The sequence below is a fragment of the Alosa pseudoharengus genome, unplaced genomic scaffold, assembly GCF_046254945.1.
Source record: "Alosa pseudoharengus isolate Yale_2024_CS ecotype anadromous, Long Island Sound unplaced genomic scaffold, YU_APseudo_1.1 YU_APseudo_1.1_scf_10, whole genome shotgun sequence".
Classification (NCBI taxonomy): Eukaryota; Metazoa; Chordata; class Actinopteri; order Clupeiformes; family Clupeidae; genus Alosa; species Alosa pseudoharengus.
This window is the reverse complement of record NW_027468565.1, coordinates 36970782-36988179: the sequence shown is the minus strand read 5'-3', so window position 1 is coordinate 36988179 and position 17398 is coordinate 36970782. Positions and strand designations below refer to the sequence as shown.

At 43.7% G+C, this 17398-nt stretch overlaps 1 protein-coding gene across 4 annotated transcripts in view; it reads left to right on the top strand.

Annotated features, from left to right (window-relative positions):
* The window catches only part of mob2a (MOB kinase activator 2a), a 57245-nt gene that overhangs the window by 35083 nt on the left and 4764 nt on the right, over window positions 1-17398 (top strand). Inside the window, exon 1 of one of the 4 annotated variants that reach the window (XM_076271462.1) lies at window positions 11770-12025. The exons of the other annotated variants lie outside the window; for them this stretch is intronic. Within the exon in view, the coding sequence (XP_076127577.1) occupies window positions 11952-12025 (74 nt within the window). The 5' untranslated portion in view covers window positions 11770-11951. Of the gene's footprint in view, window positions 1-11769; window positions 12026-17398 lie in introns of those variants that run through there. 4 annotated transcript variants of the gene reach the window in all.

Genomic DNA, 17398 nt, shown 5'->3' with positions numbered 1-17398 from the left:
GGAAGCGGCTGAGGGTTTGAGCATCCTTGTCTAGTGGGCCTCCGGTCGTTGTTCCTGACATTATGTAACATCACTGTTGAAAGTAACTGAAAGAATGAAGCTAATTTAATTGACCTTTTTTTGTCAGAATGTGGACAGTTCCTTGTGGCTTTCCTTTTTTACGTAATCTGAATGTAATGGTGCGGGGGGATTACTGCGTTTCCTGTGTGGTTTGATGTTGAACGGGGACGATGTGTAGAATGGCAGGTATGTGATATCCATCACCCCTCATTGTCTCTGCTTGAGAAAACGAGCATGCGTTGCTCCTCTCTAATGGTGCATGCATGCCCTTCTACACCCTGCCCCCCCCCCCCCCCCAAAAAAAAACCCACCCCCCTCTCCTGTGCTGGGTGGAACATGCTGTACCTCTCTGGAGCGCTGGGCTGTTTCAGCCCACGCACACTCTCCTGTCCAAGTGATGGTCAAGGCTATCACTCCTCCACAAGCATGCACATGCATTCACACCTCTCAAGCACCATCCATGAAATGCATCTCCCCTCCAGCCATGGTGAGGGCAAACAGAGCGTGTTGTGACTGTCTGCTTTTCTTGTTTCTGTCTGCTTCTCTTCCTGATTTCCAACATTTGGACGGTAACCACTCTGGCCCTGGAGCAAAACAGGAAGCTTCATGAGCTTTGTTTATTTATTTTTGTCTTTTTAAAAAAAATAAAAAAATAAAAACTTTCTCCTAGTGACCTGTAGACATTGGTCTCCCTCTCTACTACCCCCTCATCTCTCTCTCTATTTCTCTCTCTCTCTCTTTCTTTCTCTCTCTTTGTACATCACTCCATCACTCTCCTTCAAGGGGATGCAAGATGTGCATTTTGTTACAGCGGACAAGAAACTTCTGTACAATGCTCTTGTTAAGTGTGCAAATGTTAATGTGCTCAGGGACAGGTGTGATACAAAGTGGAGGACTCACTTTGGGGGTAATCAAAACTTGCTACCCTCATGGAGGGTCCTGTACAAGGGTCCTATCCCTAAAAGATCTGGTGACCTTCAGTAGCGTGTGCTGCACAGTGCCATGGCCACAAAGGCACACACACACACACGCGCGCACACACACACACACACACACACACCTGCACAGTGCCATGGCCACAAAGGGCTTTGTAGCAAAACTGAGGTCTGATGTTTCCCCCATGTGCAGGTTTTGTGATGTCCCTGATACAATTTTCCACTGTTTTTGTGACTGGTCACAATTGGTTTCCTTTTTTTATCTTTTGGAGGCAGTGTTTCAAGGATTAGGCTTTACCTTCTCGAAAGAACTTTTCATTTGCGGGGTCAAGTACTCCAAAGCCAAAAAAGATCTGTGCGGCTGCCTGAACTTTCTAATTGGTCAAGCAAAGCTGACCATTTGGAAAGGGAATCGATTGGGGGAGGAGGGGATATCTGTGAACTTAGTAGAAATGTTTAAAGGGTTAGTGGAGTCGAGGGTCAGAGTGGAATATGCCTTCTTCCACGTTACAAATAACCTTAGTTGGTTTGGACGTAAATGGTGTGTGGGTAAAGGCTTGATCCATTTTTCTGATGATGGAAGACCTTAAATGGTGAAACAACATTCTGTACCGCTGCTTTGCCGTGTGTATTAATGGGGATTGACTCATTGATCCATAGTATGGTTCAATAAAAGGGATTTTAAAAGTAAAAAAAAAGTCTCTCTTTCTCTCTTTTCTCTCTTTCTTTCTCTCTTTCTCTTTCTCTCTCTCTCTCTCTCCTCTCCTCTCCTCTCCTCTCCTCTCACTGTCTCATTTCTTTCACTTTCTGTGGGTGTTCAAAGGGTTCTGTGTTTCTCCTTGGGCCATCAGGTTTGCCCTCCACCCTGACCGGCCGCATGTTTCCTGTGTAAACATGGGAGGTTGCAGTGTGCCATGTCCTCCTCCCCTCTCCTCTCCTCTCCTCTCCTCTCCTCCGTTCCCTCCCTCCCTCCCACACACAGTGCATCTCTGTCTAGGGCGCAGGGCGCAGCCATCACTCCCATCTCATCAGCGCCTGCCTGGCTGGCGTGTCCGCGCTGATCAGAGGCCCTCATGCCGGCTGTGTTTACTGCAAACAGGCCCTCTGTTATTCCTTCCCATCACAAGGTGAACTCTGTGTGTGTGTGTGGGGGTGGGGTGGGGTGGGGGGTGCACGTGTGTGTGTGTGGAGTCGCGCACATGCATGTGGTTTTCTCCTTTCCTCCTCCTCATCAAGCAAACTGTGTGCACGGGGGCCTGAAGGAGCTTGTTGATACCTGTGCGAGGCATCGTGACTGGCCGCTGCCCACTCAAGTGTAATCAGATGGTGCTCACCAGGATTCTGTCTGTGGTCAAGTGGGCTGTTTTGTTTGTTGTGTTTGTTTTTTGTGTTCTTCTTGTAAGGTTTGGAACCTTGAGATATACAGATATCTAAGAGATTAATCTCAAATAGTAGTGCTACCCCAAACACCACACACACACACACCTCTGGTAGGCGCATGTTCATGACCTTGAGGGCAGAAACCGATTCTTCTATCCCTTCAGAACTCTAGTGCTCAATCCTAGTACTTTAATCCGTTGTCATAGTAAAAATATTCAGCTGCATGGTGCAGTTCCACCTTCAGCCTGACGGGGGTGCTCTCACTCAGCTCTCCAGTGTTACATATCCTCAGCCAACGAATGGATATCGACTACTCTAATTTTAATGATGGACAAAGTGAACCTGGTCTTAAGTCTAACTAGAGCTAATTTAAAAAATAGGCAAAGTTAATTTGCTAATTTAACACCATGGGTAAGACCTTAAGCACAAACATTGAATAGTCTGAGCTCTTTGACTGATGTCGCACCTTTGAAATTAGGGCTCTTAGTTTTAACAATGACTCCATACCTTTTGTGCTCCATGAGATTTTAGTTTAGAGACATTCAATTAAGTGGTAAACTTGATTTGTCCTCACTCCAAATCCTTCTATAATGTGTTCTAGGTTTGACAAATGGAATCAATGTTTAAGCAAGTTTTTTCTAAGTAAACCAGCTGCTCCTCAAAATTGTACTCACACAGTAACTTCTATAGGCATGGTTTGTACTCACACAGTAACTTCTATAGGCATGGTTTGTACTCACACAGTAACTGCTATAGGCATGGCTTGTACTCACACAGTAACTTCTATAGGCATGGTTTGTACACACAGTAACTTCTATAGGCATGGTTTGTACTCACACACAGTAACTTCTATAGGCATGGTTTGTACTCACACACAGTAACTTCTATAGGCATGGTTTGTACTCACACATAGTAACTTCTATAGGCATGGTGCCTAGTGCCTTAGTGTGGGCCCCTTCATTGAGTGCGATCCGACTTTGTGGTTTGTTCGTGTAGCCCTTGTTGCGCTCTTATGCCACTAGGGTCAAGAGCACATGAGGTTCTGAGGTGGCCGCTGCTATCTTTTAAGATGGGAGAAATCACTGAGCTGATTTATAAGAACATATGTTGCGAAGGTCTTTATATCTATATTTTCAAGACATGGAAAAGTGTGGAAATATACATCATATCAAATAAATAAAAAAAAAATACACATTTGTTAACAAGAAAAACTACAGAGTAGCATCCTTAAAGAAAAAACAATCAGTTTGAACATCTAGGAGGCAAAACTGGAATGGAAGGGACAAGCACCCTGCGCGCTCTTTGTCTAGTGTATGTGAATCTGTATGCTGTTGTGGTTGGCTTTGATTTCATTGCATTGCGTAACTGAAATGTGACGTGATAATGGGCATAAAGGTTGGATGAGTGATAGTCATCGGTCTTGTGGAGCCTCAAAAAAGGCCTGATTACAGGTGTTCAGATGGGGACCATGGGGAGGGGGAGGGGACTGGAGCCTGGTCTTCCATCAGGCCTGACCTCATGTTCTTTGGTCGTTGGGCGGATTTCAGATCAAGTAGCCGTTTCTGACCTGAGGACCCATGCAGGTGTTCTTCTGGATGACCTACATTGTGGTGTGCGTGTGTGTGCGTGTGTGTGTGTGTGTGTGTGTGTGTGTGCGTGCGTGTGCGTGCGCGTGTGTGTGTGTGTGTGTGTGCGCGTGTGTGTGTCTGTTGGGGGAAACTGTGCCAAGAGACACACTGTGTGCTTGATCCACACTCTACTGTCATGGTTGCTCTGGAATGCTGGGAGTTCAGCTCGGCCCTTTCACAGGCATGTCTGGACAGGATTCCCACTCCCTTTCTCGCTTTTTACTTGCGCTTCTCCCCTTTTCAGAGCATCTCACTCACTCCTTTCTCTCTCTCTCCCCTCTCTCTTTCTCTCTCTCTTTCTCTTCTCTCTCTCTCTCGCGTGACAGGGTGAGGCGGGAGTTGAGCTTGTTGGTACAGGCAGACCTTCCCGTCAGGAATGCAGGGCATGGTGGTGAGGCCTGCTGTAACAGCGGCTGTCTTGCAGCAGTCCTGAAGGAGAGAAAGGGAGAGGTGGAGAGATGGGGAGTTGGAGGAAGAGAAAGAGCGATGTTCTCTTTAATCAAGCAAATTTGTTAATGTGGTAGTTATGACTATGACCGGGAGTATAGAGGACTAGTCCGGCAGGGAAAATGCAATTGCTGTGAAATATGAATGGCTAGTTGCACGATGTCCAAGCTGTGACTGCTTGGTCTGTCTGACGTTGTATGTGGACTGGGATTGCCTCCTAAATTGCTGAAATTAGGTTTGGGGGTCACTCTTGGCACTGCAAATAAATCCCTCTATTCTCATTGGTAGTTTTGAGTTCATTCCTGATCATCATAGGCTGTGTGCTCTAGAAGCGTCTACCTCATGACCTCGCTGAACCCTTAAATCAAATAGATGATTCATTTGGTGTATTCCGGTTCAGATTGGGGACTCGTGACCATCTGATTGGTTATTGTCGCTGTGACCCATGCCAGTCCGTGGCAGTGACGCTTGATCTTTTGGGCGGGCCTCCCCTGTTGCCGGGGTTCAGGTTTGTCTGCAGCCCATGAGGCGGCCGTTGGCCGTTGGAATTTGCGTTGTTTTTATTGCACTATAGGAGGGGAATACCCACCGGACTTTCCTCCCCAACCAGTTCAGTCAGACGGCAAACAGTAGTTTTAAATGCTCTGCTATGGACAAGAAAGCAAATACATACAAGCGAATACATAGTTTAAATGCTCTGCTATGGACAAGAAAGCAAATACATAGTTTACTAACTAAAAGTACTCTAAAGTAGTTTGTTTGGACTGAAAAACTATGTTATTATTGTGTAATATTGATAATATGTTGATGTTTTAAATAGAAGTGGACACTAACAGGCACCAACGGTGTTTACTTTGCTTCACCAGGAAACGAAAGTCTGGAAATAATTAATGATTCAGCTAGGAACGGTCGTCAGTGTCTATTTTATATCAGGCTGATGGTGGGCTTTCTAAAAGGTCTACTGAGTGAAGTTCAAGAAAAGCCTTGCTTGTTGTGCATGTGTGTTGCTTTTGTCAGTGTTCCTGCATCTTCAGTACTTCATGAAGATTGCTCAACAGAGGACTCTTGAAGGTCACGAATCAATGTAACAATCGTCACAAGGTGTTGACATCATTGTCATCAGACAGCCCTACAAATGCCCCCCCCCCCCCCCATCCAAATTCTTAAATTTCTGAGTGTCCCTGCCTCAGGACCTCCAGATAGACCACAAAGAGCTGGCAGAGCCTGCGAGACATTTTACCAAATTAAGTCATGAATGAAGAATCCTATACCTTTGTTACGTGTTCATATTTCAGGGCAGGCAAGGCAGTTGATTTCTCAGAAGCCATGAATGCTCATGAAACAGTCACTGTTGGGAAGACCCCAGTGGATGTGAGTGATGCAACAGTGTGTGGGTCGGGGCTTGTGGTGGGGTGATATGTGTTTTGGGTCGGATGAGAGCGCTGCTCTACCATGCTGCTCAGCAAGACTTGGGGACTGTGGTACTGGTTTCATCGTGTGTGTGTGTGTGTGTGTGTGTGACTGTACGACCATTGCGTGAGCCACCGTCGAGACACTGGAAGACAGGTCAGAGGGTGTGTCACCACAGCCCATGCCATATTTTCCATGGACGTCATGATTGCACAACTAAACCAGTCTCTCTTTGACAATTAGGCCCTGCATGCATGTTTGGAGATTTCCATGCTGATTTGCTATTTCCTCAGCTAAGTAATTCCACACTCTCAGAACCAGCCCTGGCATCCCAGAGTGATCAGATCAGTTTGGTGAATTTGTGACCGACAAACCTGGAATGCTGTTGAAAACCAGAATGAAAGGGTGTTACTAGATTTAAAGAGTTCCATGAAGCATGAAGACCTCTTTTTGTGCTTTATCAGCCATGAAATACCTGCAGGGTGTTGCCTAAACAATGTCCAGTGAGGGAGAGCTCGCCTTTTTCTCCTAGTGTAAAAGTACTCGTAACACCTCCATTTATCACCCATTTCGTTCGAAAATTCTAAAACAACGATGTTCTTTAATACTTCAAAATAACATTTGATAAATTTACCTTACATTTTGCAGTAGCCATAGGTGTGTAGATTTGAACAAAATCTGGTTTGGTTCTTACTGGCGCTTTTACTGCCTGAAATATCCAATTTTGTTTACCACGCTCGGAGGTTACTGCTGGCCTTGTGGGTCGTCTACTTCCACCCTTTCAATGGCACATGAACGGTTAGACTGATAATTCTCGTCGCTACTTCAAAATTCCACTGGAGCTCCAAGCGAATTTGTACATGCAGCCTTACAAGACTTTTTATACTTTTTATAGCTCTTCGAGTCACGTAAAATGTCATTTTTGGTACATAGCTAATTTAGATACACTTATGGTGTGGGTGCTTGTGTTCCTTTAGGAATCCGCCGTCTTGGTTTTTATGGAAATGAATAGCAAGTGACACATACACGTAAGAGGATGGAAACACGGCACTGGTGGTGATAGGGAGCTATCCGATAGTACTAGTAGCAGTTTAGAATTAGTTTAGAATTCAAACTTTGAACACCATTATCTCCAAAGGTTTAAGATGCTCTCTACCAGTTTCATAAAATTTTAATTGGTTCACCATGAAAAGTAAAGAAAAATCCGCACACTCAAGTCTTTGCAAACAGGTTTTTACTATATGTGCAAGCTTTCGGTCAGATGACCTTCTTCAGGCAGAGTAAAGCACATTAAGTGAAACCGTGCATGAGGTTACATATTATCATTGATACATGTCAGTTTCAGTGCATTCTAGGAATTGTAGTCTTTTACAGAGTCATGACATCCAAAAAAGCATAATGGGAAATGCAGTCCATAGATAGACAATGAAGCTTATCTAAAAACAGGAAACGAGAAACAAGAAACAAATCAATGCAATGAACACATCAGGCTTCAGCCGTCATAAAAACAAAGCATAAAACACATTTCATTGTTTATAGGAATACACTCATCGAAATCCTCATTTAGGCCCAAAGGTTGTAATGTCTCCAAAGTATGGATCCAAAAAAGCTCTCGTTGGCAGAGCTTTCTGTCAACAGGTTTAAGATGCTCTCTACCAGTTTCGTAAAATTTTAATTGGTTCACCCATAAAAGACAACTTGAAGTCTGGTAGTAGATTGATGACCCTGTCAGTTGAATGGTGCTGTGTGTTTGCCAAGTGTACTTGTCAGTGTGTGTGCGTGCGCGCGCGCGCCTGTGTTTGTGTGCGCGTGCCTTAGGGTGCATCATTTGCCCCAATTTTGGAAATTCAACTTGTACCCAATTTTAAAATGTGACAATACTAATGAAAAGAAAATGTGTAGAATATTAGCTGGATTGAATAGTATCTAAGGGGTCCACCAAGCCTCTAAAGTTGCTTCTTAGCAGAGCCTGTATCCCCGCTCTGGAAAAATCAGTTTTTCATAAATAACTTCCAAAATAATGCATTTAGGCATACAGTGTCAATGAAAGTTGAATATAAATGTGGCTATTGCGCATCTTTTGGTACCAGTCTGATATCTCTAGCTTCATTGGTTTCTAAAATATTGCATTATTCCCCTATTTTTAGCGTTTCTTTGTCCCAATATCTATAAAAAGCAGATGTGAAGGTAGTCCAGTCATGGTCTTATATGAAAATCCTTTTTTTTTCCATATTAATATAAATATAAGTATACGTATATACTCTTTTGATCTCGTGAGGGAAATTTGGTCTCTGCATTTATCCCAATCCGTGAATTAGTGAAACACACTCAGCACACAGTGAACACACAGTGAGCTGAAGCACACACTAATCCCGGTGCAGTGAGCTGCCTGCTACAACAGCGGCGCTCGGGGAGCAGTGAAGGGTTACAGTAGGTGCCTTGCTCAAGTGCACTTCAGCCGTGCCTACTGGTCGGGGTTTGAACCGGCAGCCCTCCGGTTACAAGTCCGAAGCGCTACAAAGAACACACACTCTTTACATGTTTTCCTTCCTCTTCCTCAGGTTTGGTGTTTTCTTTCTGTCTGCTTCCACCACCTGCAGAACATTCTGGTAATGTTCTTCTCCTCTTGCAGAGCCTATGTAGTCTGTGCTGAGCTTCACATTACGCTCTGCGCTGTCATTGACCACATGCATGGACTCTTAGTGAATCAAGGCCTCATCTTGGTGGTTGCAGTGTTCAGTGGCTGTTGACGCATCATGGAACGACCTGGAGTTCTTCAAGAATTTGCTTCGATATTCACATGTTTCAGCAGTGATCTCCAAGAGTGCAATGAAGGCCTTTGAGAGACACCAGTGGTACTTCAGCACAAGAAATCCCTGGCACCAGCTTGCTTGCTTTCAAACCATCTACCTCCTGCACATGTCCAAATGACAGATATGGCTCAGGTTTCGGCAAGCCCAAATTTCCAGGAAAGATAACCCAAATAACGACACTAGCAAACCTGGGACCTGATTTGTGGTATATCTTTCATCTTCTGCAGCTGGACCCTGCTTTCCTCACCACTGACATCTCAACCTGGCCTGCTCACCCAGCCTACAAGGAGGCCTTGATTCACTTGGAGTCCATGAATGTGGTCAATGACAGGGTAATGTGAAGCTCAGACTACATAGGCTCTGCAAGAGGCGAAGAACATTACCAGAATGTTCTGCAGGTGGTGGAAGCAGACAGAGAGAAAACAAACCTGAGGAAGGGAAACATGTAAAGAGTATGTGCTCTTTGATGTTAAAACATCAACATCATATGGTGGTTAGTTATTAAGATGTATGTACTGTATGTTCTATCTATTCATGGATTACCCATTTGCTCAGTCATATAATATGTTTGTAGGAGGTTTACAGTTTGTCTTACACTTTGAAATGTAAGGTGTTCATGGTTCTAGAATAGGGTAATGTTAGTTAATGGAATATAATTTAAGATTTTATTGATAACTTACTTTCATGCTGTTATTATGAAAAATCCATGTGAAATGACAACTGCCATATCTCAGGAAGTAATAAAGATAGAGACACACAGCTGGCACCAAATGATGCGCAATGTACATATTTATATTCAACTTTCTTTGACATTATAGGGCTAGATCTATTATTTTTGCCGTTATTTAAGAAAAAAATGATATTTGTATGTCCGTTGTTAGTTGGAAACTTCAGAGGCTCGGTGGACCCCTTAGATATCAATAGAATTTTATAAAATTTCTCATGGAAGTTTAATTTAGTTAGTGTAAAAAATCTATTCTAGGTACAGATTGATTTTCAAAAAAATTGAAAAAAGTGGGGCAAATGATGCACCCTAGCGTGCCTGTGTTTGTGCGTGCGCCTGTGTGTGTGTGTGTGTGTGTCTCCAGATACATCTGGTGGGTGAATGGCCCAGAGCTGAAGACTTTATGCACAGCAGCAATGTAGGGGTGCTATCCTACACAGCAGGCTGGATTGGCTCCATATGGCCCACTAACGTTACCCGACTGCCTCATACCACGTGCTTCAACCTGCGTCACACTCACATCAAATTCCTGTGCTCTGTTGCACGAGGCACACACTGGGCTCTGGTGTGGGTTAAATTTAGCTCTCACAGAGGGGGGGGGATCCTACCCCTCGACCCAACCTCACTCACCCCACCACCTCCGCCACCCCCCCCAACCCCCCCCAGTCCCCCAGTTTACCCAGTGAGAGGAACTGTTGGATTATCACCCCCCCCCCTTCATTTCCAGTACAGGTTGGCTGGATCTGGCTGAAAGTGGTGAGCCATCAGCCAGCTTTGTCCTGACAGGACTGACTGCGCTCTCTCTTGCACAGCATAAACAGTCAGGTAGTCAGTCTCCAGTGAACTTGAATCTCCAACCAGCCTACAGTCCCTTTTTTTAGATTATGTCAAGTTTCAGCCTGCCTCTCTGGTTTCATCTGCACCAGGGAATCCTTGCCCGATGGTGGTTCTTCTGGAGGCAAGGCTCATGACCGAGTTGTTGAGAATGTTGTTTCAGTTGTCGCGACATGCTCACGAGACTAAGCTGAAGCAGCTGAACTTGAATTACGGCATGATTCAAAAATGTAAAAAAGCCTCAATTATTGTAGGTGATGTCAGAGTGATTCTTTAGGCTACTTCTGTATACAATATTCAATGTGTTGCTAGAACAGGCTTATGATAAGTTACATGTTACAACAGTATTCTGTTTTTTTTAGTTAACCCTCCTGTTATCCTTGGGGTCAATTTGACCCCAAGCAACGTTTAACATCATAAAATATATGGTTCACTTTTTTTTTTTTGCTTCATGTTTCATGACTTTTCCTCAATTGAAGGGTACAACAGAGTTAGCATGAAATTTGTTCAATAATATGTTTTCAATGTCCTGTACAAATATTTTGTACATTGATGTTCCTTGGGGTCAGTTTGACCCCAGCTGTATGAAACATAAGATACATGAATATTTGACACATTATGGATATTATTATTTGAATAGTATGGGAACATATTGTTATTATCATTATTACATACACAAGTACTTATTACATATAAGTCATTTTGGCAGGACTGTAAAAGTCAAAAGGGGAAGCAACAGCAAGCCTTTGGGCTGCTGACACTGGATGGGCAATATTGCCAGCCAGGATTCCAAGGTTCATAAAGGGGTGTGGAGGGGTGGGATTGTTTTGTAGGGCTTTTGATGGTGGTTATCACACTCTTGTTAAGTACCTGTCACAAAAAAACTGGGTAACAATATTAATTATAATCATTTTCTGAGTGTTTATTTAGCTGGGGTCAAATTGACCCCAAGGATAAAGAGTGTCGGTAAGGTTTGAGGATAACACAAGGGTTAAGTGAAGTATCCGGGGCAGCCGTGGCCCACTGGTTAGCACTCTGGACTTGTAACCGGAGGGTTGCCGGTTCGAGCCCCGGCCGCGGCTGAAGTGCCCTTGAGCAAGGCACCTAACCCCTCACTGCTCCCCGAGCGCCGCCATCGTAGTAGGCAGCTCACTGCGCCGGGATTAGTGTGTGCTTCACCTCACTGTGTGCTGTTTGTGTTTCACTAATTCACCGATTGGGTTAAAATGCAGAGACCAAATTTCCCTCACGGGATCAAAAAAGTATATACTATACTTATACTTAGTAGCTTAAATTTAAGTTCATGCTTACATTTTGTCTTAGATTTTTTCCGTAGTAGTAAAACACATTAATAGATGTCTCTTGCATGTGTTGTGCATTGACCTGCAAAAAAACACTATGTTGGATTTATTATGCAGCTCGGCTTTGCCTGAAGTTTTTGCCAGCACTCCGCCTCTGCTATCCTCTGATAGGCAGAAGGTGGTGCGAGGGGCGGAGTTTAATGGCAATACAACAGTAAGAAGTTCTGGTAATAAAATGAGTTGAAAGGCAAACCCCCTGGCAGACAGACAGTGAACAACTATAGGCTTCAGAAATTAACATCTATTCCGTCCTTTGTACTATTTCTATCAACGCATTTAACGGATTAGAAAAGTTTGAAGCTTTTCATTTAGCATCCCAGCTTGATGATTACTGTACAAGAATTTGAGTGAACACGGATATGCACGCTCAGAGAACCCAGAAAAACGGATTAAGTTGCAAAATGGTTCTTCAAACTGTAGGGAAAGTTTTGAGGTATGGTATCTGCTGTCCGCAAGCCTAGGCTACTACATATTTTGTGCTTTCTTTCATGTCTCGTGTCTGTCTCTGAGCAGCATGTGCTGTGTGTACATTGTGGAGGTGGAAGTTTCCACACGAGGACGTCTGGCTTTGGCAGAGATTTCATACGCAAGTTATTAGCCTACCTTTCTATTTCACGTAATGGAAGGAGGTGGGAAACGCAATGGCCCGGTATTCCATCGCTGCAGTGAAGCAGTTATAGTTGGGTTTTGTTATTACTAACAGTTGGGGAAACAATGTAACAGTTTGGGGTTACAACAGATGTGCATCCCCTCTCACCACTGCCATGCAAGCTTTGCCTGACCGTCCAAAACATTTCGAGGTTCAGTGGCAATGCGCTTTTGTGTAACTAGATCAGTATTCCGACATTATCAACATGTATTTTGCCAATGTCATTTTAGCCATTTGTTTCGTTACTGTTAGTAAATCCACGTTGATTAACGCAAATGGCTCTTTAGTCTCATGAGCGTTCTGTCTTTGGGGATTTTGATCCCGTGCATTCTGACCCTGGTTTCCGTGGCAGGACTGCCTTCATTTTTTTCGATGCTAAGTCAACAAGCCGCCAGCCACTCCAACACCTGAGCTTAGCAGTTACTCTCAGGCATCAGTCCTAATGATGGATCGGCATGCTGTCGGATTGGTAGTTTATAGAACGGCATGCCAAGTTAATTTAAGACCAAACAAAAGAAGCTCTTCTACAATTATTTTATCTTACAGAAGTATTAGCTCTGAGGCGTTTTATGTAGTCTCACCATTACATTTGATGTAATAATCACTATATTCTTGCTGCAGGTGACTAGGAAATGAGGGTGGTGGGGATGGGGTTAAACATTCATTACACATTCATAGCAGAAGGCGAATGGTTCACAGGTGGGGGTAGGAGACCAGATGCAGAGCAGCAGTCAGCTTGAAAGCCCCGGTGCCTGGTGAATACCAGTCTAAATGGAATCCCCTCACCAACCTGTCCTCTGTTGTGATGCTGATGAGCTTCCAGTTGACAAACACTGTGGTGGTCTACACTGCTCAAGGGGATTTTAATTGTGAATGGGGCCCTCTCTCACTCCAACTCTAGTGAGGGTTTTAGCCTGTAAGTCTCATTTGTTAAGGGGGCTCCAGGTTTGATAACAGGGTTTTGTTTTTTTAACTGTTGTTTATGACCAACTTGTGTTTTGATTTCCCTAGTACACTAGTAGTCTTGTTTGATCCAGAACATGAGTGCACCTGGTTTTGGTTTGGAAAGCTTGTGGTTATAACACCTGATGGAACTAAATAAACCCCAACCTCAGCTTTTGTTCGCTCATTTGACATATTGATCTACTCCATGCCAGCAGTGGCAGTAGAGAGCTGCAAAGGTGCATCAATACATCATCATTGGTTTGATACATTAGTTTATCTTACAAACAATGTATCACTTTTCAGATTGAAGAATCCTTCTCCCATTATAAACCACCTCATTATTAAATTTGAAGGTTACGCAGTCTGTGCATTGTATGGTCTGCATGACAGTCATGTTGTTTTTAGGCACTGGGATGTGGTTGTAACCTTGAGAGCTGGGTTTAGCTGTAGGTCAGCAGGTGTTGGCAGGTGTTGCATTTTTTCATGGTCAAGGAAGCATTGTTTCTGGCCCTCCATTTACCCTGCCCAGTGAGGGAAGATGAATATTGACAAATCTATTTGTTTAAGGATCAAGCACGCAGCACATTTCCTTGTGACTCTTATCTCTTTTGTGAACTGCCAAAGTGCCCCAAAAGTTTCCATTTAGTTTCCTTGCCTGACATTCCCCACCCAAACTTCCTCTTTTGTCCCATAATAACTGTAAAACTAACCTCAGAATGTTCCATTTTCTTTTTACTGTCAGATTACTACGTGTCAAAAGGATGGCATAAACTTTGAAAACCTATGTTAGTGTGGAACAATACGACAGTTAGACTGGTGTGTGTACACAGACCTAACTAGATGTAAGCTTATAGTTAAGATAGTATAAGATTTGGGCTGCCTCTGTGACACCCCTTGCATGAAACAAAACATTCCTAAACATTAACCCTGTGGAAACTGGAGAGCAAACCTCAAATGCACAGCTACATATCGATCTGGCCTTTTCAGTGGTTTTAAAGCCTTAAGGCCTATTCACACCAAGAACGATAACTATAACCATAACGATAAAAGCGTTCACACTGAACAACGATAAACAAAGTCTCTCCTTGTGTTAATGAATGTGACGGTTAAAATTCAATGGGTTCTGATTGGCTATTAGCATTTTATAGTTCTGAAAATCGCTCTGAAAGTGATCCCCAACGATATCGTTCTTCATGTCGTTATCGTTATAGTTTATGTGTGAACGTCGTCATTCATATTAACAAGAATGATATTTAATTATAGTTATCGTTATCGTTCTTGGCGTGAAGGGGCCTTTTAAAGGTGTGGGGTTTTGAGCATTCTAACATAAGATTCCGTTCCGCAACAATTCAAGGCTCTAAAATTTTATGATGAATTCAATCAAGTGTTCACTGTGTGCTCTGTGTGTTCACTAATTCAAAGATGGGATAAATGCAGAGACCAAATTTCGATATTGCGTCTTTTATGAAATATGTGCTCCCTCCACAGCACGGTGTTCAGTCACTCCTTGTAATGTTTTTGACCTGTCGTGGTCAGAGTCATCTTGTCTTAGTAGAAAGGTGGACTCATTGTCTGGCGAAAACACACCTGCTGCAATATATTTTTCTTCGACTTTTTCATTTCTCCCTTCAGCACCTGAGAAGTTGCCTGCAAAGTTTCTGGGAAGAGATCTAATGAGACCTGCCACCTAGTGATAAACCAACGAAAATAAATGACCTGATTTTGACCTGGCGTGCATGTCACTGATAGGCTAATCAGTGACTGATTCGAAACAAAGCGGCAACCAGTTAAGATCAAACGTCCAGATAAAATGTCCAGATCTTGCGTTTTCATGAGTTTTCGATCGTCATATATTTCCTTTCCATTCATCAGAGTTCCCAAAATCACATATAAGGTGTGTTAGAGTGTCTAGTTTCGTAAAAAAAAAAAAGCTAAAAACGTAATATTACGTTTTTGGCACTCAACGCATGGGAAGAAAAAAAACATAATATTACGTTTTTGGCACTCAATGAGTTAATTGCCTACGTACTTCCGCTTGATTTTCATCTCCCTCCACGACTCCTTGTAGAGGCGAAGCGTACCAAGGGGATGGCAAATGGCCAGGCTAAGGGATATTGCCTGTTTCCAAAAGAGGGAGACGTGTTGTAACCAGTAAGATTGAGCCCATCTTGTTTGCCCCGATGCTGCTGGATACAATTCCTCAGGTTGCAGATTGAAGTAATTGCTACCATATGGTACCACTCAGAATCCTGCCCTTCTCTCCTTCAGGCCAGTACGGGCAAGGCTTGCAATATTAGTCTGGTGGGAAGCCCCACATTCCTTGACGCTACTGAACTAAATGAGCAGTTGTTATTCCCCCTTCCATCATAATGTCAATAAATATTTCCTCCTTGTAGCACAAGAGATTGTGTCACAAGTTAAAATGAACATGCTAATTCATTTTATTTATATCGTAGGGTGTTTTTAATGAAGGTTAAATGGTAAATGTCCTGTAATTTGTGTTTTCCATCCTGTTTGTCTGTTAGGCATTCCATTGAATCTCTGATGTCAAACCTGTTTAAGCTGCTCTGGAGTAAATATGCCAATGACTAGTTTCCTGGTGTACAGTGCATTGTCTTGCAGCCACAGATTGCTCAGTTCTTAAAGATTTAGAGAGAAAAAAAAAATTCTTAGATATTTGGGTGATTTGTTCTGTCTCCAAGTGAAGTGGTTTGGTCACAGTGAGGTATGGTTCTTCCATCCATAGCCAGTATGTTAGCCAGTGGCTCTCAGCATGTGCTCTGGTTCTGTCTGTTGTAGCCTGAGTAGGCCACTTTCTCAGCTACCTCTTTGTGAACCCCTTGAGTCTTCTGAGTGGATTATAATGGATTGTATTGGCAAAGGCATACCAGAAACTGAACTTGGAGCCAAGTATCGGATGCTCACAAACTCCATGATTATTGTTATTACTTATTTAAGCAGCTCTCCACGCCAAATGCCATAGCTGGAACACATTGTTTTATTTAGCCCTGCTCCCACTTAAAGTTCTCCAATTTAGTCATTTTCCAGGAAGCCCTTCTTTTGTAAATGGTGTGGTACAAGTCAAATTCTCAAGCCATTAGCCGGTTTATTTTCGGATAAAGAAAACTTCTCCGCTGCCAGCAGACCCCTCTCTCCCCCGCACAAATGCCCTCAGCGCCCCTGCTAACTTTGCAGAGATCTCTTTGCCATAAAAGGCATTGCTGCCCAAAGACCTGGCCAGAGAGCTGTAAGCTCTGGCTAAAACCACCGGTGTCTTTGGGCCAGGTGGATTTAACAGACGAAAAAAGAAAAACGCTGTAATGTTTTTTTGGTGGATGTTAGCATTTGGGCTCTCCAACAGCAAGTTTAGCTGCCAAGAGTGTGTTTATTGGAGCTGGCAGTGTTGGGGAAAGTGGAACTGATTACGTGGGGTCGTGAGAATTGCAGTGACGTAGCACATCTCTGCTGCAGTACACAGTCTTGACCTCTGCGGTCCGTATTAAATGACTGAGGATGATGCTGCATGAGTCTGGACACACTTTCACTGGCTGCACTCAGCTGCCATTTGCTCACACGGATCCTAATGCACCGCTTTAGGCAGTGCCAGTGCTGTTGGGTGGCAGTCCTGCAAGCAACTGCTCCTGAATCTTTGTCTTTTTTTTTTTGTTTTAGTTCATTCTGATTCTTAGAGTTGTGCGCAGGCTAACGGCTCTGTCCCCTCAGCTGTGCTGGTCAGTCAGCATTTGGTGCTTCTACACACACACACACACACACACACACACACACACACACACAGACAGACGTGTTCTCTTTATCTCTCTGTCTCTCTCTGGGCCTACAGCTGGCACTGGTCAGCTTCTCTTTCATGGCTCTGCCAGCTGGGCCTGACAGCTGTCGCACTTTTCCTTTCACACCAGGAAACGGCGGAGTCGAGGTGCTCTTCCCTGGCCTCTCCTGTCCTGCCCGTCCTCTCCTCACCTTCCCAACTATCTCATCCCCTTATCAAAACTGGTAAATTCAGTCTGACACACTCTGGAGTGTGAAGCTCTGAATAAATACACGATAATTCTGAATTTACGAACGGTTAAGTGTGCTTGGTGCGCTCGGAGTGGCAATTTACCAACGCACCCTAAATCCCAACAAGGCTATCCAGACCTGTCGCCACAGTCTTCAGAATTAGGTGAAGAACTTAAGCTTAATATGTGTTAGGTG